The sequence below is a fragment of the Spea bombifrons genome, chromosome 3 (assembly GCF_027358695.1).
Source record: "Spea bombifrons isolate aSpeBom1 chromosome 3, aSpeBom1.2.pri, whole genome shotgun sequence".
Classification (NCBI taxonomy): Eukaryota; Metazoa; Chordata; class Amphibia; order Anura; family Pelobatidae; genus Spea; species Spea bombifrons.
In genome coordinates this window covers 95884101-95910898 of record NC_071089.1, presented here as the reverse complement: position 1 = coordinate 95910898, position 26798 = coordinate 95884101, and the positions used below count along the sequence as shown (strand labels likewise).

At 40.1% G+C, this 26798-nt stretch overlaps 1 protein-coding gene across 1 annotated transcript; it reads right to left on the bottom strand.

Moving 5' to 3' along the window:
* Positions 1-2606: 2606 nt before the first annotated feature.
* TRPC1 (transient receptor potential cation channel subfamily C member 1) lies at positions 2607-25721 on the bottom strand. The gene is given in 14 exon segments (XM_053460680.1): positions 2607-3178; positions 4600-4794; positions 5761-5962; positions 10022-10197; positions 13361-13504; positions 14170-14309; positions 17313-17649; positions 20692-20887; positions 21232-21363; positions 21704-21906; positions 22115-22216; positions 22708-22865; positions 25471-25655; positions 25657-25721. Coding segments are annotated over 14 exon segments (2454 nt in total). The 5' UTR covers positions 25713-25721; the 3' UTR covers positions 2607-2950.
* Between the last annotated feature and the right edge of the window lie 1077 nt (positions 25722-26798).

Here is a 26798-nt window from a genome sequence, read left to right as displayed (position 1 = left end):
CATAGTTTAACCCAACTCTTACCTGTATACTCCTCTTCAAGAGGCTGCTACAGGAACGTACTTAGTTCTCGAACATACGCAGCCCTACTTACCTCGATCTTCCTATATATATATTCCAAACCCATTAACAGCGAAACAGTTAAATTATTATCTGTCCTTCTGTAAATTACATTATGGGTGATACGAACACACCATTTCCACCTAAGCTCCACACTAAAATGGAAAATCAGAATGGCATTTTTTCCATTCCCGTAACATAACCGTTAGATTGGTTTTATATTTCTCTTGATCAGATATACAGGCAGCCGATCTGAATTCCTGAGACTGGAATTTTTAAAGCATCGTTTCATAGGATAGATTTTTCCCCCCAGCTTCCAAGTTCTTTCTCTTTCCTCCTCCTTTCTCTACCTCCCACCGTTTTCACTTTTCCACATTGCTGTTTTGCTGCCCACTTGCATGATTCACACATTAATATTCAGTTTGCTATACACAAGTCAAATGCAAGAACCTTTATAATGTCTTTAGGCAATATTTATATGAGCAACATTTGGGAGCGAATGCGTGCCTCCGTGGGGCTGTGATGATGTGGTGGCGATACTGCATTACCCCTTTTTAGCACAAATTTAAAATAATGCACAGCTATGCTGGAAAAGTAATGTATAAAATACACATATATTGTGGGAATTCTGCAGGCTACACCCAAAGGGGCATTATGATTTGGCAAATGCCCCCACTTAGATGTATCCACATAAACCACATTTTTCTTAAATATTTTTTTAAACCTGAAGTGGATGCAAAATAGTTATTAAGAATGATTTTGAATACACAGGGAAAGGACACCCTCTGAAATATAAGGATTGATTTATTGTGCAGAAGTATACAGAATGAAACGTGTCTGGATTGCATAAACTGTGAGTCTGTAATACTGTATTCAGGTCACTGATCAGGAAACTCCGTTTACTGGATCCTGCCCAACGCATTCATCCATGACATGAAATGCGCTAACATTCAGTTGTCAGTAGTGTTGTTTGGCACCAACAATACAAACATAAAAACCTTTTCCATATATACATATTTTACACATAAAAAATGGACATTAATATGCCACAACTACAAAAGTGATGCTAAGCTAATGCTTTTATTTACGCTGTAAGTATTGTCGTTATAACCAAAGATAATCTATTTTATGTGGATGTAATATATATTTTTTGTAGATGGACAATGACATGGTTTCCTGTTCTGGATCTCTGGTGTACACCCCTATGCAAACCCTCATATGTATCCAGTTTCTGACCTGTCACTCTACTAGCGGGTCTCTGTCTAAATTGTAAGCGGCATCCACAATACAGATAGACCCCACTCAGTAGTACTGTCGGATTATAAATTGCAGATAGATTATCATAACAGGAACTTTGGTTTTAGGGTCTTGTTATAGATCAGCACATAACTGGGTCTTCCATACATCATGACCTGGTGGTATGCCTTGAAGTATGGGTTGCCAACTGCCCCTTAGACTCTAATGATGAGCCAATGTACTTTATCTATCCATATCTACGGGTTATATTTCAAAAATGGAGATAGAACTGGGTTTATTGTCTCGGTTTCTCTTAGTCTGTCACTTTTAGTTTTGTCAGAGCCTTTGAATGTATGTACTATAAGAAGTGCTGCCTAAATTGTTGGCTATAGAGAAATAAAAGATAATAGTGTAAAAACTAAATTTATAGCTCATATCACATTAAGAAGACATTACTGCTTCTTTGAGGTTTTTTTTTAAAAAAATATTCTACCCATAATAGGCCATGACTGTTCTCACAGCGCTATAAGAATGTTTAACCTCCATCTTGTGTCATACTCATAAAATGTCATTAATCTTCTCTATAACTGGCATACTCTACCAAACCAGGTTGAATGAATAAATAATCATTCAAGAATAAACTTGGATACACAGAATATGGTTTAATAAAAGCAAAATATTCTTACATATCTTCACTGTCGATGATAGTGTTGTCTTGTGTACTCAAATTAAATTTGCCTTCAGTGGAAAACAGAATGAAAAAAAAACAATTTGCCCTGCAAATTAATTGAAAGATTACATCTGCATTACATGCTTGAGTTATTAGCAATAATTTATAAGCTCTCCAGTTGTCAAGAGGTTCATGTTGAACCAGGCATTGGGCATGATCCTGTCCCTAGTATATGAAGCTCTCCTAACTATAAACTGTTGTAATTAGAGACTATTTTAGTGGTTCTATCCACAAAAACACAACCAATAGGTACGGTAAAATAAACTGCCCAGATCTGAACATTTTAACAAACCTTTTGGCAGTTTTCAAGCCATCTCCATATGCATGTTCTGTCCCATCTGCAGAGACAGCATGAAACTGACCTATCCGATCCAAATAAGCTGTTCATTTAATAGCTTTTTGAATCACTCTTTACCCTATATATTTGTAAGATCAGAGCCTTTAGTGTTCATATTTAATTTGAATATTGTCAATTTTAAATATCAGTGGTCAGTGCTACGGAATCTGCTTGCAGTCCATAAATAAATAGCACAGTGAGATGGGTACCCACCGTGCATACAGAAAAAGGAGCGTCATAGCAAGTAGACTGAAATATTTTATTACAAATATCTTGGAAACTGCCATATATTCTGTTAACAATGCAAACACAACAATGTCTAGTGTTTGAAGTCAAGGTTATTTTTGGTGTCAGATACACTTTGAGGGAATGTTTTGGTTCCACTGGTTGCATTCAAGTGAAAGAATTTGCAAAAAAAGGTAAACCTTTCTAAGGAAGAAAGAAAATGATCATGAAGTCCACCGATTAAATGTGAGCAAGCAATGTTATTTAGGATGAATGTGAAGAACCAAATACGGTAAATTAATGCTGCCATTAACTGAGTGTGAGGAAAGGCCTTATAAACAAAATACTGTTCAGGAAACAACTCCTAGTTCCGTGGATAGAACATTGCATATTTTGAGGTGCGGAACCCCAGAAGATCCCTCATCTCGTTTCTGAATTTTGACAGATCTTGCCGGAGTTCGTTTAAGTTCTCCACCGTGGCCTGGTCTGTGCTTTGCATTTTCTGCCTCATGGATGTCAGGTAACGGTGCACCAGGCAGCACATGACTTTCTGGTAATTCGCATCTCGTTTCTGCCTCAGGCTCTTCCACTCCTAAAAATGACAAACCACCACATGGACAATCTTCTCTGTTATTGTTTTATGACAATTTTTGTCACACGGAAATATTACTTGCAAGTTCAATGTTCATTCAAATATAGGGGCATTCCCAACGATAAATTCAGCAAAGTCTAGTTCTTTAGGACTCCCAAAAGATAGTTTTATTCGCAACCAACCAGCTCAGATATCAAAACCACACACTAAAGCTTTTAATATCAAAAAGTGTGCAATATGTCTATATTTGGTATAATATGTACTGTAAGCTGCACACAAAAGCTGTTTGTGTAACACAGCTGAACATAGAGACTTACTCATCCACATCCGTCCTGCTTTGTGACCATGAAAAATTTTCCAATTATATTTTAATAAATTCAAGTTCTTATTGAAAGAGGACACAGTAAAGTGTGTATAGCTGGTTTTACCCCGTTACGCCTGATGGAAAACTAACTAGTGGCTAATTAACACGATCGTGTAACATCTCAAAAACATATTTTTCCATACTTTAAAAATTTTAATCAAATACACTTCAAACTTGACAGGAGCTGAAAACTCTTAAGTATTCCAATTTGGTATTTCCAATTTGTCACATGTCTACAGCGGTACATTTTAGGGGTGCACTGGAAAGCCCAACCAGTTTATGCTCCATCCAGTGCGACCACGTGCTGCCCACTTACCCATTTAACTCTTATGACTTGCTCATTTGACCCAAATACCCTACAAAGCCTTTTATTCTGTATTATTTTTAAAACATAGAGAAGGAGTGGTCTTTTTTGCTCAAGTAAATAATGCTTTCTAAAACAGCATTTCAATCTCTGATGTTCTAATTTTAGACATGACAAATACTTTCCAACCGTACAACCTCTGCTGGTGACTTCCATAGAGAGTGGCCTCCTAAGCAAGTAAATGTAAGTTGGGTAATGTAAGCACAAGATGTCAATAGTTTATGATGCTAGTAATCAGTTTCCCTCATATATAGGCGGTCATGTCAGCCCAGGATGGTGAAGCTCCTTTTAAATACTGGTCATACAGCCATCAAAGAAGGTACCCAGGCAGGTTTTAAAAATGGGGCACCAAGCCAGTTGACTTCAGAGCATCTATCTTTTTACATATGTGGCAGAAATATTCAGCTTTGGGTGGAAGCCCTGTCAGGACCAGCCCACTGGCCATTTGCCTGGTGTGCCTGATGACCTTGTGTGTGGTCCTCATTAAAATGTTTTGAAAAATAAAATTACCTAGTAGGTACACTTGAAAAGAAATAATGTACAAAAGCCAACTTACGCAACTGTGTAGGGCCATCGTTGATGAATTAATCACTTATGTCGTAATAACATTTACATACATGTAGGACGGAAGGCTCCATGCACATAATACATGATCATGAATTAGCAGTCATTTTCTCAAATGGCCTTTCTTACCTTCAAGCTGTTCTGCCTCCTTACCCTTCCTCTAGGTGTATGGGAACAGATCCATTTGCTCATACTGTTCAATAAGTAGCAGATAGTCTTGGGAGAAGGAACAATGTTGAAAGGAGGGGGCAGAGTGCATTTGTCGTCAAAATAGCTCAGCCAAAGCTTAGCCCTTGCAAATTTCCACTCTTTATCCTCATGATTCTAGGACATCAAAGATAAACAGATACGAGACACTGAAAGAATGCATGGCTCATAGAAGCTGATCACTCAAGGGCATCTGTTAGAACATTTTAACCTTGGCTCTATCTGTAGGGATCCAATGTTCCTCTAGGCTTTAAATGATGAACAGAGGAATCGCACATGGTGCTTACTGTTTAGTGATGTCAATATCATGAATTGTTTGTGGCCATCTTTTCAATGATTATTAAGCTGGTGGTAATCCCATTCTTACAAATGTATCACTCAATTATCACGTGTGTGATAATTAGTGCAGCAGAGGTAATGTTTATTTCCAGAGCAACAAAGATGTACCAAAAATGTCACACAAATGCTTTTGATATCAATTTTTTTAAATTTCTGGCTAAATCATCTGTGTCTAAGTCTGCTTTTTGTGTCAAATTTGGCCAGTACTGAACCTGACAAACCACACGATGGAAATTGAAAAGAAAGTCTGGGCAGTGAACAGGCCTGACATGAGTGCTCAGAGGAAATAGCTGTAAGGTACTAAAAGCCTGTCCCGATTATATACTTCTTAATTAATGCTACTTTAATACATTCATAATTCTATTAAAAATGTTCTATGGCAAATGGCTAAATGGATGTAAAAGATGCAATAGGATTCATTTTAACAATTGATAATTCAGTCAAATATGCACTGTTGAATAACAAAATGTCATAAAATGATGACTATTTCTGATCACACCATTAAATGTAAAAACAGTATTATTATAAATCAGAAGGGATACAGCCTTAACCAGAGCACAAGATAGCAAAGGAACCTATTACAATGTATAGGAGACGGACACCCACACTGTAATGTGGGTCTTAGGAGACTGAGATTGACATTGTGATATGGCATTTGGGAGACTGACATTCACACTGCGATATCACATACAGAGGAGTGATATTCACAATGATAATATTGCACACATAGATTTAACAACTTACAGCTATGAGTTGGAAGCTTTTGTGCAGCATGGCCACTAGAAGCTTGGTGAGGACGATCACAACCACAACGTTGTATGTGCCAACAATAACTGCTCCCACAAACGACTGAAGCTCCTCACTGTAAGTAAATCTGGTCACATAGAGGGCGACATGCGCCAGAGAAAAGATGTACCAGAACAGAGCATAACATGTCCCAGTGAAACTGTAACAAGAGAGAAGAGACGGATCACATGCTTCATTCAGTGATCTACAGCACAAGGGACCATAACCTACTGTATGTGTTACCCGAGGAACGTTTGTAACACTCCAGCCTATGTTGTACCAAAGAGCATCGGCTCTCTATAGGCCTGTACTTTTGAAAGAAACTTAATCATTTGTAAAAATATTACAGGTTTGATGGTTCATACAATAACTTGTATGTTAAAACAAGTCATGTTAACAAAAGGCCATAGTCTAACACCAGGAGGTCAGAGGTATGTGTAAGAAAGTTTTACTTTACTGAGAGGGTGGCAGGAGTGGCGTAACTACCATGGTCACAGGGCCGGACTGGCCCACCGGGATACCGGGAAATTTCACGGTGGGCCGGCAGATCCGTAGGCTGGGTGGCCGCTCGAAATCTAAATGGCCGCTGCGGCCGTCCGGCACTACTTCAATTCTTTTTTATTAAAGTATTAAAGCAGCGCCGGCCGGTGGCATCAGCACCCAGCGACCGTGTGCGATGACCGCCTAGTGATGGGAGCAGCGTGAGGGGTGAAAGCTCCGCCCCCTCGCACGGACCTTTCACCCCTCACGTTGCTCCAATCGCTATGTGGCCATCAGATTAATGGAAATTTAATCTAAACGGCCGATGCGTGCTGATGCCGCCGGCTGGAGCTACTTTAATATATTTTTTTTACTTAATATGGCAAGCCGATTCGGCATATTAAATAAAAAAAAAAAGAATTAAAGTAGCGCCGGCCGGCGGGATCAGCACGCAGCGGCCGTTTAGATTAAATTTCCATTAATCTGATGGCCGCATAGTGATGGGAGGAGCGTGAGGGGTGAAAGCTCCGCCCCCTCGCACTCAGATTGCTGGAGCACCGGATGTCGGGTCACTGACATCCTGTCAACATAGAAAACGGCGGCCTGCAGCTACCAGACGACGGAGGCCAGGATGAAAAAGCCCCAGAGTGGAAGAAGTAGAAGGTCAGTAAACTGATTTATTTTTTGAACAAACTGTATAATATTTTTTATGTAAAAGCCTTATGCCCCCCTATATGCCACTCTGCCTCCCTGATATGCCTTATACCCTCCTATATGCCACTCTGCCTCCAGAAATGCCTTATAGCCCCTATATGCCACTCTGTCGCATGATATGCCTTTTAACCCCCTATATACCAGAGTGTCATATAGGGGTATAAGGCATTTCTGGAGGCAGAGTAGCATATAGGGGCTACAAGGCATTTCTGGAGGCAGAGTGGCAAATAGGGGGTTAAAATGCATATCATGGGGCAGAGTGGCATATAGGAGCAGAGCCGGCCTTAGGTGTTCTGGCGCCCTGTGCGGACTACTCCTCTGGCGCCCCCCCCATCCCAAAAAAAGAAAGGAATAAAAACTTGTAACAAAACCCCAATCACTATATACTATGCCAAACATTGATGTGGTGTAGGCCTACCACTTCATTGTCTGGCTTAGTAGTAGGGATGCACCGAAACGAATTCTGGACTGAAACCGAAAGTGCAGCATTTACCTGGCCAAAACCGAATATGACCCCCCCACACCATAAAAAAATCTAACACTTTTATTTAAAGTAAGTAACACACCAAAATAGGACAAAACAATTAAATAACAATTATATATATATATATATATATATATATATATATATGATTAACAGCAATCACATTCCTATCATGCCCAGGCATACCCAGATTCCAGGATGTACTCGGCATGATAGGAGTATGATTGCCCTATCTACCCCTTCTCACTCCCTTCTGCCCTATCTACCCCTTCTCACTCCCTTCTCCCTATCTACCCCCTTTCCCCTGCCTCACTCCCTTCTCCCTATCTACCCCCTCCTAACTATCTACCCTTTTCCTCTTTGAAGTTCACTTACCTTTCAGGAGTCCTACGGTGGGGGTGCAAGGCCTCTGCCTCCCAGCTCTGCCACTGTATGGAACAGTATAGAGTTATAGGAGTTATGATGTACTTTTAGAGCATAATTAGATCATGAAAAAGACATTGGAAATGGTACAGCATAACACCCATCACTCTCACACACTTACCAATCCACACACATACCAATCCACACACATATACCAATCCACACATATATACCAATCCACACATATATACTAATCCACACATATATACCAATCCACACATATACTAATCCACACATATACCAATCCACACATACACCAATCCACATGTATACCAATCCACACGTATACCAATCCACACACATACCAATCCACACGTATACCAACCCACACGTATACCAACCCACACACATACCAATCCACACACATACCAATCCACACGTATACACTAATCCACACATATACACTAATCCACACATATATACCAATCCACACACATACCAATCCACACATACACCAATCCACACGTATACCAATCCACACGTACACTAATCCACACATATACAAATCCACACATATATACCAATTCACACACATATACCAATCCACAAATATACCAATCCACACATATATACCAATTCACACACATATACCAATCCACACACATATATACCAATCCACACATATATACCAATCCACACACATATACCAATCCACACATATACTCATGCTCACATATACCAATCCACACATACCAATCCACTCTTACTCTCACTCTCACTCTCACTGAATGCTTTCCTACCTTTCCTCTTTTCTCCTTGCAGCTTCTTTTCCTCCTCTTCTTCAGTTCTTCTGTCCTCTCTGTCTTCTTCCGGGTCAGAGGGCACGGACAGCGGTGGGCGCGGCTTCAGTGCTGTGTGCCGGGATCTGACAACAAACCTTGGCGCACAGCAGCTGTTGCCGCGCGGATCACAAGGGAGCGGTATCGGAGGTCTTTAACAGGGAGATCCTTGAACCGGCTTAAAATCACTCAAGGGAGCCGGAGGTCTGTTAAAGACCTCCGATACCGCTCCCTTGCGAGCCTGCTCCTCCAGCGGCGGACATTACTGTCCGTCTCTGGAGGGGTGCCGGGTGCCCCCCTGATGAGCGGCACCCGGTGCGGACCGCCCCCCCTCCCCCGCTAGGTACGCTACTGGCGGCAGCGGACCCCGCGGCGGCGCCCCCTGGAGTGTGGCGCCCTGTGCGGTCGCACAGGTCGCACACCCCAAAGGCCGGCCCTGTATAGGAGGGTATAAGGCAAATCAGGGAGGCAGAATGGCATATAGGGGGCAAAAGGCTTTTCTGGAGGCAGAGTGCCCCATGATATGCCTTTTAACCCCCTTTATGCCACTCTGCCTCCAGAATTGCCTTATACCCCCCTATATGCCACTCTGTCCTGTGATATGCCTTTTAACCCCCTATATGGCAGAGTGGCATATAGGGGGTATAAGGCATTTCTGGAGGCAGAGGGGCATATAGGGGGTTAAAAGGGGGCAGAGTGGCAAGCCTGGGGCAGCTTTTTCACTTTTTCATCTAAAAATGTTTGCAGTAGCAAATGTTTTGATTCCATTATGTGTAATGTATTTAATTTATTAGGGCCTTTTAACAATTTTGCTTTCTGGTATTTTAATACAAATAATGTGATAAAAAGAATGTTTTATAGTTATTTGTACGGCAAATAGTGTGACTCGGGTATGTGTAAGGGGTGCGTGTGGGTACAAGAGCTCGACCGCGAGATAAACTATATGGGGCTGGTCTCCAAATGTTTCCAGGGCTGCTTTTCAGTCCCAGTCTGGCCCTGGGTCATAATTGCGACTGGGCCCGTCACTAGAAGTGGATCAGGCAACCCTTGCTGAGACCATACATCCCGATTTCTGGCTGTTAGGGGAAGGCTGGCGAATGCCGGTCCAAAATTGTTCACAAAAGGCTGTGTATTTGACATCACAAGTTGATTTTATACATGCAAAAATATAAAATATTTTTCAATCATTTAAATATATAGCTATGTGTGCTAAAAAAATGCATTATATAAGTCACTTGTGGCATTAAACTACATAACCTATAATACTTTGTCCGTTAGATCACTCTAGCGTTAAATCGCAAGTGTTGTATGGAAAATAAAGCATTAGTATTGAACTTACGAGTGGAAGGTGTCATTGCTTTGCTGCTCACAGAAAATCCCCACGCAGTCTTTCTGTTCACTAGTGGGATAACGTTTGTCATACAGCTGGGTCAGGCCAATGGTGAACGAGAAGAGCACAAGGAGAAACATACCCAGGAACTTCCCAAAGTCTTGCAACATTTGGCCCATTGATATCTGCAAGAACACATACATACTGTTGAGCTGATGGTTTTATTCTATTACACACAATCTTCCTACTGTACAGTCACCAACAGAGGTTGCAATTTGAGTTGCACTGGAGGCCAACAAAATGGACTCCAATAAGTATTTAATATGAAAATGAATTTCCAATGGACCTTTAAGGAAGACAAACAAATGAAAAAATAGATGAAATCTGAAGCCCAGTGTAATTGGGGGTGGGTGGATTTTGAATGGAACCAAAGAACGGATAACATGACCACAGCAGACATATAGGACATATGTAGTATGCATGACTTACAAACTCACAGATGCAATTACATGCCAAAAAATGAAGAGCAGTACTTTACACGTGCAGGTTAGCAAATGTGTATGCACCCTGAAAGAAAAAAGCTAATGTTGACACCCTAAAACCCATTGACTGCAGCTGGAATTACTGTGAGAACATGATTCTTGTATTTTATCTCAATAGACACCTGGAAAAAAATCTAAATAACTAAAGAGGGGAATGTTCCAGACTTTTCAACCATCCCAATTTAAATAGAACAGTCACGATTTTAAGGCACTGCCCCAAGATGTCCTGTGTCTGCAGGATGTAAGGATCATGGACTGGTTTGGAAGATAATGGGATTTCCCCCGACCGGCCCAAAGAGCTATGAAATTGAGATCTGTGCTTTTGTAGCACAGACTACAATCAAATCTCGGCTTTCTGCTTCAATGTGTTGCCGAATGGTAAGTTAAGTATATGGCCCTAACCAGTCACAACTCTGCTTACCATATACCGCCCACATCTACCAAACCCCCAACAAAGCCATTTTGTGCACCTCAAATGTTGAGGTCATGGCATTCTGAAGGAAAAAAAAAATTAAAAGCCAAACTAAAGGTCATTGCTTCCCCCTGGATACTTAACTTTTAGTCATCTCTTAAAAAAAAGGGAATATATCTATGATATATTCTATATAGATAAGGAGGGTAAAAACTATGTTTCCAATCTGTAAAAGGCAGAGAACCTTACTAGAACTCATATTAAATCTGTTCTTATTCACCTTATGCCTCCCTGAAATCAGTTAGATAGTCCTGGTCTAGAAAGGACTGTCAGCATTCTGGACAATAGTTCTACCAGTAACAAAAGTAGTAATGTGGAATATGACGCTAGTACCACGTTTTCAATCCCACACTATTTGCAACATTGTTTTTTTGAATCCTCCTCATCTATATATAATATATCTCAGATTTATTCCCTTATCTTACGAAATTTATAAAAGTTTAGGAGAGGCCCAGCCTGGTAAGCTAGGCCTGTGAACTTGACATCTAAGGTGAAGAAATGACAGGGATGTGTCCCTGACGCTGCAAGAAGGGCTGGACGTACCGGTATATCCATAGGGGATTCTTGGGATGCGTTTTTTGGACGTACCGGTACGTCCATAGGGGATTGAAGGGGTTAATATTTATCATACTAATTCTGTGGATATTAAGCCAACAAGCCAAAATCTAAAATATGCTAATTACTGTGGGGGCAGAAAATATTCCTTCAAATGACAACAAAACCAAGTCTCTCTAAATGTGTGGTAACCTATAATAGCTCTAGAGTTTTAATAGTCACTGACTATAGCCATATTATTTTCTATATTTGTTCTATATTATCTTGAGCCTCTCCCTTGCCGTACATTAACATTTGTGCACCCATAATGTAAAGCAGTAAGAGTTAATGATAGAAAATGTCTCCATTATAGCAGATTTATTGGTCCCCCGATATGAATGGGGATTTAGAGTCTCCATGAAATACACAGCATACATAATGAGCACTTAAAGTCATCAGCCAGTGCTGTCCAAAACAAATCCTTTAGCACCGGAGAAAATTGGGTACTTTTCATAATGCGCAAAGATCAGGAATGGTAATGAATATGCTATAAGCTAATTACAGAAATCCCCTAATCCAGAAGCATTAGGGACCTCCGAGACTGCCTTGGGAGGTCTTAATTAGAGTGACAGCACTGTGCCTATAGTCCTCCTAGGACTTACTTACTCACTGACTGTCACAACTGTATATTGATTTGCTAGTTTCAGATGTAAGAATATATTATTATTATTTTGGATAATATCTAATTGATCTATTTGTTATGTTTTTACTTGTTTCTAAGATTCTAAATCAATGTTTGCTGAATAGGTTAATGTTATAAACACACTTTTCCTCCTAAATTGTGTAACCTGTAAAAGAAAGGGCACTTACATTGTAATACCAAGTTCAGTGTCCACAAATGCATAAACAGCCGTGCCAAATGTGCCGACGAACGGAAAGGAACTATAATGTATTAAACCACACCAGGTAGCATATAGCCTGCAGTGTTTGTGTGTGTGAATGGAGGGGCTGTTTACCATATTCATAAGAAACGCCAACAATTTTACACAAACAGCTTCTGTATAAAATCACATATTACATAAAAAGGCATGCACTATGCATATGGGGTTCATTTAACAAGCTAGTGCTCTGGTCTCCTAGTTCCACCTTTATTGGAGTTTTTATGTATACCAGATGTGACATTAATCTGTCAATATTTCGGATTCATGATAATAATATGTTATATCTGTGTAATTCAGTGTATGTGTTGTGTAGTAACGTAGGTAGCAAGAATATAATGAATGGAGTCATAATATTAGAAGTGAAAGTCTGATCGATGAATCTGGCTTTGGCGGATGCCAGGTGATGGCTACCTACTGGTACGCATAGTCTCTACTGAAAAATTTGGTGGAGAAGGGATAATGTTCCGGGGCCGTCTTTCAGGGTTTGCGTCCCATAGTTTCAGTGAAGTGTAATGTTAATGCTGCAACATACCAAATACATTTGCATGTTTCCCAGTGTGTGGCATCAGCTTAGGGAAGGCCCTCTCCTGCTCCAGCATGACTGTTCCCCAGTGTACAAAGCAAGGTCAATGCTCTGTAACGTAACAGATAGTCCCTTATTTTTCAAAGAATGCTGATGTTCCAATGATAGTTGATTCTATATTTGCTTTGGGGGTAAGCTTTCAACGTTGCGAGTCTAGTTGCCTATTGTTGTGTGGCTGAGACCGCATTTCTTGTATTGTATGTTACCTTTTCCTCACACAAAATATTTCCATTCATCATAAACTCATTTTATGGGTGGGGATGGTCAGTTATTTACCTGGAGAGGACCCAAGATAGAGCTGGTTGTGTACATGAAGAAGAGACGGAGGTAACTAAGCACATTTCCAAAAGCAAAAAGACCTTCGGCCACCAGCGTAGGATGGAAAGCATCCCAGTCCTTCCTCTCTGCAATGGAGTGGAACTAGTGACAGAAGATACACATCAAGGTCATCTAATTTCATAGCTTGCCACCCCTCAATCAATAAGACTTAACATATACAATCAATGACTGGTTTCATAGAAATTATTCTTGATTAAGAAATGGACCCCCGAGGTCCCAGGTTATAACACTTTACATGGTTTGTCTGTGTTGACCCAATACAAATTATCAACTTCAGCTATAAACTCTATTAATACAATTTTACAGACGTTTATCCAAGGACATTAGCTGGGTCAAATAATACATGTTTACAGCTACAATAGTCATTTACAACATTAACAATGTCTACACTGTATTTCTGATTCGTGTCATGTTATTTTAATAGACCAAATAACAATAAATAAATTTCTAAGCGACCCTAAACTTTTGAACGGCAGTGTATAAATAAAGATAATTTCTAGAATATATAATTAATGGGGAGCAGTTGCTTTGGAAATCAGCAGCGCTCTGATGCAATATGTTTAAAATTCAGTATTATGCTTTCTGGCCGCACTTTAAAATAACAAACAGTACGACCATTGATGAGTGCGGTCATTGATGAGTGCGGTCATTGATGAGTACGGCCATTGATGAGTACGGCCATTGATGAGTACGGCCATTGATGAGTACGGTCATTGATGAACATTTAGAAATAGGAAAATATTCACCTTGCTGTGAGCCACCACCTTTAGAGCAAAGGTTGCCAAGTACAAGGAATTCATTACAAAACTTAGCTGGTTTCGTGATTCCTCTAAAAAGTCCTCCAATCCGTCATACCAAAGCCGTTTGACGTCAGACCAAACCATTCCTGGAAAGAGACATACATTGTTTCATATCACAGAGCAGAGATAGCGTTTCTTATGGTGTCTTATGTAGATTCCGGAGTCATTTTTAATGCCAAAGAAGTTATACAATATTTTGAGCATTTTCCAAAAACTTGTATTATGCAAGCACCAGTGAGGATCTCCTTTAATGAGAGCTTTGTTTTCTCTGTAGAATGCATAATTTTAGTCACTGCTCACTATTTAGTAATTAATTCCCATTAAATTAGTTATGATGTACTGATTAATGCCAAGTTATTATTCTTGTATGTGTGTAAGAATCAGAACCTATCCAGCATATTCACTAAAAGTGGAGAATATCACAAAGCTTCTTTATTTAGAAGATTCAGCTACATATACATAAGGTAATTCTCTAAAATTCAGGGTCTACACAAAGCCAAAATAAAACCAGCTGTATCAGTAAAGCTAGCGTTTACAAGGAGAACGGGCAGGTCGAAGCGAGTACTTTGGTCTTGTTCTCAGGCCCTGGTATAAATGAAAGTAGCCTACATGTAGGAACAAACAGTATGACGGCTCAAGGCCACAAATCTATAAAGCAATCCAAAATCCCAGGATTTAACCAAACCAGGCTTTCAGAGAATTATGAATAAATCTCGGAACTGATTGAAGGCAGGCCAGCTTATGCTATTTTAAGGGGGCAGAGGATGCTACAGCGGCTGGGACCTGTACTATGTTTCACTATATAGGTTATTAAGACCATATGTGGGCAGCAGAGGCTTAAGGTCCATCTTATCTAATCTAATGCAAGGTTCACATATAACATGTTATATCACATTCGGTTTGAATCCAAGTAAACCTATGTGCCAATTCCTTATGCAGCTAGATAAGTGCTTTGCAGTATACATCGTGTCAACTCTCTTTCTGGCAATGACAAAATAGTCATATTCCAGTGCCATAGCTCGATTCTACTACATACCCAACTGAGGGGCAAGATTATTATTATTATTATTATTATTATTATTATTATTTATTGATTTATATAGCACCATCATATTTCGGAGCATTGTACAACGGGTAAACTAGACATAAGTAGTGCACACTAATTTGGAATTACAGAAACAAAAGGTAGGGAGGACTCTGTTAAAACAAGCTTACAATCTAGAAGGTAAGGAGTGATATAATGCTACTGAAAGCAAGCTCTAATCCTCTTGTGATCATCTGCATGAAATATGCAGTCCTGAATTTCACAAATTATCTGCATATGATAATCATAAAGAGTGTGGCAGTCATATGGATTGTATTTCGCCCAAGGCTGCTGCAAATCTCTTTCTATGCACCACCTTCTGCTAAGCGCTGGAATAGGACGTCATATCCCTGCACCTCGTATTTTAAAGATGTACGGCAGCGGCGGGCAGAAGTGGCCTACGAGACTGAGCTGACTTAGCAGAGTCCTCCATAGTGATGGCGGGCTGGTTGGGGAGATCACTGATTTACCTGTTAACTGTCCCATTTAGCAATGGTGCTACAGGGAGACAGATAGCCCAAAAAGCCAACTGGCTCCATGCTACGTGGCAAACCCGCCACCCTAGGCCTGGATATGCAACAGAACTCAAAGTGATGTTCCATTAGGGATGGGTTCAGACACTTTTAAACATATTTTTTGAGTTTTTTACTCCCCAATGTTTCACTTATTATATATATATTATAATTATATATAGTACACAGACAACATCCAATGCCCTATATAAGAAGAAAAAGCATGTTATGGTCTAATTATGTACTACATGTCTTAAAACCTGACATTTTTAGCAGGAGATCCAATAAAGAGATCAGAGGAGCATTTAGTAAAAGGATCCTTTTCTTTCATGCTAGTTTCTCGGTACACAGATTTTTGTAAACAGCCCGGTTTAGCTCCTACGCCAACCACAGCTTAGCAAACAGCTGAGATCATTGAGAAGGAGTACGTATGAAGGCGTAAAGTGAGGTAGTGCTTGGCAGCGGCGGGTGTCTGCTATGTAGGTGGCTGACCAAACCAAATCCCTTAGGACACAGCAGTCATGGAAAGGTGTCCTGAGACAGTAAATCCACTCTTAGGGGAGTTTGATAATATAAAAACACATTTTACACGACCAGGCTCCATAATCCAGAACATGGTACTATTCCATTGCATTTATTTTTATTCCTTTGTGGGCCACCATGGTGCAATGAAAAGCAAAGCAAGATGTCGCTCATCCTCTGGTGCACAAAGGATTCAATTATTAATTCATTATTAATTATTAATGTGCATTGTGCAGGGGTGGTATGGCCCAACATCTTCAGATAACAAAAATCAATGGGTTGCTCACTAGTAGTCATCTGCCACGTTGTTCCTTAAAGTGTCTCTGATGCCTGATCTGCAATAAGTGTTTTCAGATTATTTTAGGATTATATCAGCTGTTTATATCTGGGATCACCAATGTGTATTCCGCTGGTTAAACAGCAACAAACATAATCACATACGTAGTCCGATTCAATTAAGCATCTAAACCTTGTATCTAAAGATCTTTCATCAGATTTCCCCGAAAAATCAAAAATCAAGCCTATCAATATGGAGTCAGGACTAAAGTCAATGAACACATTGTTAAAAAAAAAAGAAGGCTAGCTTCTTTATGGCTAGTTTAGATTCATCGAACCTTGTTCAATTACTTCGATCTTTATTGGCTGCTGAGAGGTTGGCCGCAATCTGCTTTTTAATTGAAAACAGCATGCAAATTGAGGCAATACATGCACTAAATGTGTTTGTGTGGTTGAACCATTCGCTCATGTTACTTGAATATATGCCCTGGGAATTGAATAATTTAAAATGATGGTAATGCATTGTTAGGACTATTAGAAGAAAAGTATAAACTCATCTCTATTAACCTACAACTCTATGATTAGTTATTACCCCACAGAAACAAAGTAATACACACAAAAAAACATTAATAGATAATCAGACACCATGGCATTACAGTGGGGACCAACACTTTGAGCAATACTATAAAACATACCTATCAGCCACATAATGAGAAGGAAGTCTATTCTCTCCAGCGCTGGTCCCATCGTGTTCTTCTTGTCTTCATTGTAAACCAAAGAATACAGGTTGAGAAGCAAAAGGAATGTAAAGTAGGAAGCTCCATGTATTATAAACTTCATGAAAGGGGTGTGAATGATACGTCCCACTTGTGACTTCGGGGCGACTAAGTAGCAGATGGAGAGGACAGGCCAAAATATGCCAACAGTGAGAACAATCAAAATCTTCTTGCAAGTGTGCTTCCTTCTGTAGCCCGCCATTTGTCCAAACCAGACTGTGTTGAGGAACTGTTGGCAGTTGGACTGTGACACAAACTAAAAACACAAAGAGTGAAATTCAATGATTTCCCATATTAACACACAACACGTATACCATTCTATTTCTATGTTACAATGCTCAATGCTCTTACTGGCCAAAGTTCTCATGGAGCTCCTGGGCAGATGTTTAACAAACCGTTTTCATGATCCATGTTCTGTACAAAAGTGCTTCTTTATACCTGCTCAACATAGGATTTCTCCTATTGTGTGTAGGTCAAAGCAAATCTAATTGAAGCTCTATTGAAGTTGTTCAACTCAGAAGAAACTCACGGTGCAAGCTGCGCAGAGTATCACACTATTCAATTTTAGCATCCATTATAAAAAGTGGCCCCCTTCACAAGCCATTCTGAAAGCAGAGCAGGCTAGCCAGCTATGGTCATAACTAAAGTTTGTTTTTTAATATTTATTTTTCTAAATAGTTAATATGTACTCCATATTAAAATCTCTTCTGAGTAAGGATATGATTAGAGAGGTATGACCCAATGTTGGAAGGACTGTCCGTGACCCAGCCTTTCCCATGAGTGGCCAAGCTGCCATCTGCTTTTAATTATTGAACACACATTCAAGGGTTGCAGGAGATGGAAACATTTTGCCTACCACGGGATAGAGTTCAGTTTATGGGACAGATGAGGGGTGTCCTTTGGAAGATAGGGAGTACTGTCCAGAACCCAGCATTTTACTGGAACCAGTACAGAGCTCACATTCGGAAAATAATCGATTATTTTAAGCTTTGTTAACTAAAACGACTCCACCCTGTTACCTCATCCAAGTTGTTTTCCAAAATGATTTCCTTTAAGTTAGCCAAAGTTCTCTCCACACATTACCACTACTGGTTAGCCAAGCAAATAAACAAGAAAGACATTTAAAGTATGGTGACATTTTTTGTAAAAATTCTGTATGCATGCAATGGCAGCTATTTTCTCTGGAAAAAAAAGGGGAAAAATAAGAGGGTAGGTGCCAATGTCAAAAAATACTTCTAATTATTTAACAGTTGCAACACCTCAAGTACCAGCAAAGATGACTCAGGTGGGACGGGCCATTGGCCAAAACATTTCCTGACCTGTCCCACCAAATCCCAATTGTTTCTGACATTAGGCAGCGTGTTATTTAGCATTTTCTTGTTTGGTTTATTTGCTTTACCATCAAGTATCCAGAACAGCAATGTGTGGAGATATCACTTGGCCCAATCCAGATTCACCCTCCTGGAGGTTGAATTTACCCTGTTGTAGTAATACAGTTCCATAGAAGAGTTAAACTGTGGGGCATTCTGATATTTGTCCCAGCCTTGTCCATATTGACTGATAGTTCTGTTAGCTGACTAAATTATTTCCGTTATGAGAACACCTCTTGAATTTCATGATGTTTAATATGTGCTATTAACTTGTTTTCAACTGTGATGTCCCCATCAGGAACTGATACTGCCAGAACCAGCTAATCCCTCACATAGAAGAGGTCCAGGACTCCTGTTGGCACCGTGATACCCCAGGATGGGGCCAATTGAGTAGTTGTTTAGTCCAAGAAGGTGATACATACATAAGTGTTACACCAATTCCTCTATTCTCAAGCAATGACGTTATACAAGATGCTGCCCCCTCCAAAAGTTCTGCTGAGTTCTGCACCATCACCATACATGCATTCTTTTTTAACATAAATTAATCTAAATATTATGGAGCAAATAAATGGAACTTTGCTCAAAATGTGTTTACAAACATCAAAAAGCATAAACAAAATTACAAATGTCCTTAACTGGATAGTAGAGCCATTGGGTCTTTGGGGTGCCCGTAAGACCTGAGGGTCCACGTGCACAGCAGGGGTGTTCTCAAGCCAATTATTGTAATACATTTTATTTAGGAAACAATTGTGGTACCTTTGTGTTTCTTTGGTTATACACTGCTACTTTTCACTGTTTTAAAGATGGGGCCCCAGTAAATCGTTTTGCTTAGGGCCTAAAATAAACTAAACCTTGCCATGCACCTGGATCCAGATCAGAAAGGGTGTTATTTCAATTTTATTTCAAAATGTCTAATACTTTGAAATTAAAGTCATCCATTTCCAGAGGCCCCAGACCCTTTGCCATGCTCAGTTTTTGGCAGGCGTTTTGTGTATGTTATCAGAGAAGCTGCACTTTAGAGCTCTGGTCTCACAGAAGAATTCTGCACAAAAACGATTTTATTCCATATCGCTGTGTATCTAAAGAACCATCTCAGAAAATGTCAAGGCAACCTCCGACTCGGATACATCAACCAGCACTGAATTCCAATGCAAGTAATGTTTTCTTCTTCTTTTATGATTTTCAAGCAACATCAAAGTTCTCAAATTCTTGCATCTTTAATCTGCACCCCCTTGGCTACCTTTGGCTGATGCCATATGTCCATTCCTTTATCAGGCTTCTTTGTGCTTTGATGCAGCAGGGGGGAAGGCTGCCAACGTTCGGCACATGGCACCGACCCAGCCAACAGATTTAATCCTGAAATACTATTAGCAAAGCAACTCTCCAACAAGCACACTCACGGTGCCGTTCTGTCTCCTATATAAACGGGGCTGTTCAGGGAACTCATAGGGACAACACTTATAGAAACATAGAATTAGACGGCAGATAAGAATCATGCAGCCAACAGAGTCTACCTTAATCACACCAAATCTTATGGTGTCTTTGGTTATGTGTTTTGTTAAAGATAGCCTTAATGCCCATCCCATGTAGGAAGCCTGCTCCACTTATCTACCATCCACTCAGTGAAGTAAAACATCCTTATGTTACGTCTAACGGTTTAAACATGGTCTAAGTCTATAGACATAATATTCTTGAAACCATTCAAAGTGCTACATAGGCACCACTAATGTTTTTAAATTAAATAATGTATTATTGGATGCTTTGCAAATATATGTATTGACCACCAATCTGTTGGATGAGATGCTTTACTCATTAGGATTTAATGTTATGGTCATCAGTACATCATCAGATTGGGTTTGATTTTTCATTTTGCAGTAGTATTACGAAGAAATTTATATTTTTGTACATAATTAACACCGCATCCCCACCTCTTTTTGGTTGTACTTGATTGCCAGCTTCAAACGGCTGAGGTTCATGCGTTCCTCTAATAGCCCTCGCTTGTCCACAGGTTCATCGCTGGACTGATGGTTTAAGATGACTTCAAGTTCCCGTGAGTTCCTAGCCTGGGCCAGTAAATCTTTGGCAAAGGTCTTACATTTCTGAGCAAGTTCTTCATAATCGTTCCTGTAGAGTACATAGTTTAATGAAAGACATGTTTTTGAGACTATTGTTTACCAGGCCATATACAATAATACAATATATTGGGTGGCAGTAGGGTTAAGCAAAAAAGTTAGGGAGTGACTTCTAATTTGATGTCAGATTTCATTAAAAAGAAACCAAAAAATATAAAACATGTTTATATCTGAGATAATAGACTATTTCTAGTCCCAATATACATCTATCATTTGTATTTTATTATTATTTTAATATTTCCCAGTGGAGGTATTTCAGTATAAAATGTTATATTAAATTATAATAATAATAATGTCAATTTTTGTAATTTTTTTTACATGGTCAGTTTTTCTCACCGGAATTCTACTTCTACAAGACTGAGTTCCTTCAAATCTGCGCTCAGTTCAAAAGCTCGTAAAATTGGATCCTCTTCTGTAAGCATGATCAGGGCTGGACTGGCTAAACATCGATAAATATCAAGTCGAAATCTATAAAGGCAAGATGTCAAGGATCTTTACATTAGGCATGAGAATTAAAGGGACAGCATCATTATAAATGTTTGACAAGTACCACAGAGCAGTGGATCTCAAACCTATATACTTTCTGTCTACACACAATAACCAAAGACTCCAGCGGAGGCCATATGACCTGTGTAATAATTGGCAATTGTGTTGTACACCTTTGTACAATGCAAACAACTGTGATTTAAACAATAGTGTGAGTTGGGTTCCAGTCACTGTGAGCGTGCAGGTGTGGTCCTTTTTGTATTTATCTGTGATTTGAGTTTACCTGCATGGGTGAACTTGTTGCTGTTATAAAAATACTTGCCTTGAGTGTCTTAAACTGTCCTTTTTGTTCTTGGCTGTACATAGAGTACACTCACAGCCAACAGCATGGGGCTTGGGGAGAGACACATCCTGCTTCAAGAGCATAGTAAGAATTTCATAGTTGTTCCGATGAGCGGCTAGAATAACCGGGGCCACATCCATAGTTGTAGAGTACTCTGGGTTCTGTATACGCTCCATGAGTTTCTGAAACCACGTGTTTTTAGAAAGAAGAGTTCCAAAAGTTTATGTGATATATACGTAAAAGAAACGACAGGATTAGCGAATATTAGGCCAAAACAACCCTACCAATGTTTGGTGAGTGAAGTGTATAGTAAGATCAATGCTTTCTATACCTAGTCAATGCAGCCTTATTGCACTAAACGGAAAACCCTTCAGTGTGACAGCTACTCACTACAATAGTTGGCCTTGTGGTCCATTTTGGTCGGTGGTTCAACAAGATGTCCACGGCTCCCACCACTTCAGAGTCAATTGCCACCAGAAGCGCATCTGTAGACTTAAAAAATAATGACGGTAACCACTAGTGATTTAGCAAATACTAATGTAGACAAATAATCATCTTCAGGTATTAGAAACATAGAATTTGATGGCAGATAAGAACTATTTCTCCAGATGTGAAGACTCAGATCTTAATCAGTTCCTGGCCTTGTCTGAGATTTAGCTTTATGCCTATCCCATACATGTTTAACTCCCTTTATAAGCCTCTACTACTTCCGATGGGAGTCTGTTCCATTTATCTACCACCCTATCGGTAAAGTTAAACTTCCTTAAATTAAATTTACACCTCTAACCCTCTACTTTATGACCTCTTGTTCTAACATTCTCCTCCTGAAATGTCTTTCTATGTTCTCCCCTGTACTTTGTTAAATCCCTTTAAATATTGAAACATTTCTATTTCCACCTCCTTTCCTCCAAGATTAACAAAAAAGTATTGCTAACATAGGAAGAGGCTCTAAGTATCACTCACTTTCCACTGAGTGGACATACCTGACAGCCATGATCCAGAAGAAGCTGCAGTATGTCCAAGTTCTCGTTTTCAATGGATATTGTAATTGCATTTCTCCCCAAGACGTCCACTGAGTTAATGTTCAGTTCATCTGTGCAGCTGTTTTCTTCCAGAAGTTTTTTGACCATGTAATAATCGCCTTTGGGAAGAGGCCGGATGTCAGTGATTATTTCCAAGGATACTCTGCACATATTGGTCATTTAGACTTAATTTTACTTGTGTTATTACATATAAAACAATTAAATGTGTATTAAATACATCGGCTGTGGCCTTTTAACCCCACTCTTGGTGTCATGTTGTTATTGGGTAGGTAACTTGGGTTCGGGCCTGGACCTGATATCGAGGGTACATCAGTCACAGAAGAACTCTTGCTAAATACATAGTGCAATGAGTGAGCACTCCTGTTCCCTCATATTTACAGGCCTCTGACCTGTAAATGTTGCCTATGACAGTCCCTATAAGCACTTTATAGGGACTGTCATAGGCAACATTTACAGGGAAAACATCATTACAGAAAAAATGATTGCCTGAGAGGGCTTTTGGCTCCCTGTTATGAAGCAGAGGGGCTGCTGCCGCCCCAGAGGGATAGGCCACTTCACACAGCTGTCTTATTCATGCTGTCCATAGAGGGCTGTAAATCTCAGAAGAGTCTCAATAGGCATTATGGATACATTGTTTCTGGTGCAAAATTCGAGTGATCTGCTGATCAGACTAATTCATTGGTTGTTATGGTTACAAGAATTTTCAAACTTTGCACTAAAATGTATGGCCTTCTCAGTCGCCAGCCCACTGGCCAGTTACCTGGTATGTCAGCTGGCCAGTTTGAGCCTGGACTGGCATATTCATTGAACAAAATGTAAAGTCAGACATTGAAGGCCTCAGAGAACTGTCCTACGAGAAAGAAATGTACTTCCAGTTCAGCCGTAGGGAGTCTTTCAACATTGAGATTTTCATCATCTACTGTACTTCTTCACTAAACCATAACCGGTGGTGCATCAGGGATATTTAAACCAGCAGCAGCAGAAGACACACACAGCCTATGTAGCTCCAGTACTACACACAGCCATTGAAGGCAGTGATAATATGCATTGTTGTAAATTACACCTTTGTATACATGCATAGCATTGCATTCAGCTGTTACGTGGTCCTGCCAAACCTCTCCCCACTCCAGGCCGTGCCGCACTCCCTCAGTCCCCGCACACTGAGTGTGAGTGCCGGGATATTATGTAATTTCCAGAGCTCAGACCTAGACAGCAAGGGAGGACCATGAAGGAGCAGGAGAGCTTTCACTGGCCAGCGGACAACCAAAGGTGTGTATAACTAGGTTGTGTGTCGGTGTGAGTATATTACTGTGTGTGTGTTAGCATGTTAGTGTTTTTAAGTAACTATGTTAGCATGGGTGAAAGTATGTTACTATATGTGTCAGTTTGTGTGTAAATATGTTACAGTGTGTGTAAGTGTCACGGTGTATGTATAAGTATGATGCTGTGTATGTGTAAGTATGTTAGTATGTTAGTGTGTGTCTGTGAAAGTATGTAGTGTGTTAGTACGTGTGCTACTGTGTTAGTGTGCATATAAGTATGTTACTATGTGTGTCAGTTTGTGTGTAAATATGTTACTATGTGTGTGTGTAAATATGTTAGTGTGTGTGTGTGTCATAATGTATGTATAAGTATGATACTGTGTATGTGTAAGTATGTGCCTGTGAAAGTATGTAGTGTGTTAATACGTGTGTTACTGTGTGCATATATAATTATGTTACTGTGTGTGTCAGTTTGTGTGTAAGTATGTTACTGTGTGTAAGTATGTTAGTATGTGTGTTACTGTGTGCGTGTGTGCGTTAGTATTTGTAAGTATGATGGTATGTAACTGTATGTTTATAAATAATGAAAACATTTCTTCCCAAAGGCATATCTGCACATATAATGGGGGATACAGGCCCCTCACTATAGGAAGCATGCATGGGCGCTTTTATTGTTCCTGATAACTGGTAAACAAGCGTCGAATGGCCACGTGGCACACTGGGTAAATGACCTGTGGACTGCTGCCCGCTCTTTACATGATCCGCTTTAGACCAGGCTACATGATCATAAAAACGTAATGTGCAGCCTATCATAACCAGCTGTCAGCCGTCAGCCTAACATCCAGCAGGCTTGTGGTCAACCCCAGCCACGTCCCAGATATGTGAATAAACAGACACAGTGGAGCTAGAGTTTAAAATACAAGCCTGAATTGTGTTTCTTCCACAGGCATCCACATGGTAGTGCCAAGACAGTTTACCTTTTTCGCTACACCAGGTACACTGGTTGTGGGGAACAGGACTATCCCCATTACTGGTGTCCAGTTAAACTATCCGGCAACTGTGCAGATTATCTTCTGAAGAACAAAGCGCATGATTACAGCATGCATCCCATTTCTACGAAGCTACAATCACTTGTTGGCCCTGCAGCGGAAGAGATTTAGGGCCATTCCCTTTTATTTACGCATTCATGACATCCCAGATACACAAGGCTTCAGAACACACTGACCTTGCGTACTGTGCATCCAAACATTCTACTGAGAGCCTTGCACCCAAATTCATAGCCGGTACATAAATGGACACATGGGGACGGCGACAGATCAAGGCCATTTGCCTGAACCTGCTCCCTTAACCCTTTAAATTTCAAAGGGCCGGTGCACTTATTGCCCGTGGCGCTCAAAGGGTTAATATATGGAAATATATCACAGCTTTGTCACCTTCGTACCTTTTTCACAGGCCAGCAAGAACAGCTTTTCATCCAAGGTGGTCTCTTCTTTCACTTCTCTGACGTCCTTGAGAGCCAAAAATTTATTTGGCGAGGAAGAGTCTGTGCTCTGATATAGAGCAGCCATGATGAGAGAAATCCCATCGGACACCCCGTCACCCTCTGTGCTTCCCTTTAGGGTTTGCTGGCTGCGAGAGTATTTCTCGTTGCTGCTCCTTTTGGTTCTTCTCTCCCATATACATATGATTTCTCCTGCTCCCTTCTGACAATCTACAGCTGTAAAAGGGTCTGTGATGCTCAGATGTAACCCAGGAGCCAATTGGTTGCTTTTTTCCCATTAGTCGGTGCATATTATGTTTTCATTGGCTCTTGTATTTTTTTGCTGTTGTTTTCATTGGTTTTCTCTGCCGAATGCTTAATGATGTTCAGTGCGTTCCGCTTCCCTCAGGAGTTTGCTTTTCATCAGCTGTCACAGGACAATACCTATTGCTTCCATCCAGCTTAATTAGGTCACTGGTTACAAGCTTAACCCCTTCAAAACTATTCCGTTTGCTGCTCTGTACACATGCTGCACACCACACTAGTATTAAGCAGAGAGAGAAAATACTCTTTAGCTACATCACTCTCAATAAATCCAGTGTGTGTGTGCGAGAAAGTGTGTGTGCGAAAGAGTGTGTGTGCGAGAGAGTGTGTGTGTGGGAGAGTGTGTGTGCGTGTGCAAGCGATTGTGTGTGTGTGTGCGCGCGAGAGTGTGCATGTACAACAGAGTGTGTGTGTGCGTGTGCAAGAGTGTATGTGCATGTGCGAGAGATTGTGTGTGTGCGAGAGAGAGTGTGTGTGTAAGAGTGTGCGTGTGTGCAAGAGAGTGTGTGTGATTACAAGCTACCAACAGAATGTATTACTGAACCATACATCTGCCTGCAATCCTTCCAAGATACATCTGGTTGTATACTGTGTATCTAAACATTATACAATGAGCCAGATGTCTGCAAGCACACATAAATACAGATACATAGTCCTTCGAACATGATGAATGTGAATGCCGACATAACAAAAAGGAAGTCATCAGTGCTAAGTGTCAGGTATCTAATGAAAGACAGATACAGTTACGAATTGGAGCCTAGGGAACCCAAATATTTGTAAATGCTGCATCAAATGTTATAAATTACTATTCAATCTGCAGATTCTTAAAAAATAAATAAAAAATAGTAAAATAAACAAATTAAAAGATTCACTATGTAAATAAATGAAATAGATTTGCACATTTTTCTCCAAAGTATCTAACAAAAGCCGAATGTAAATCAGAGAGTAGTGCACACACCAAACAC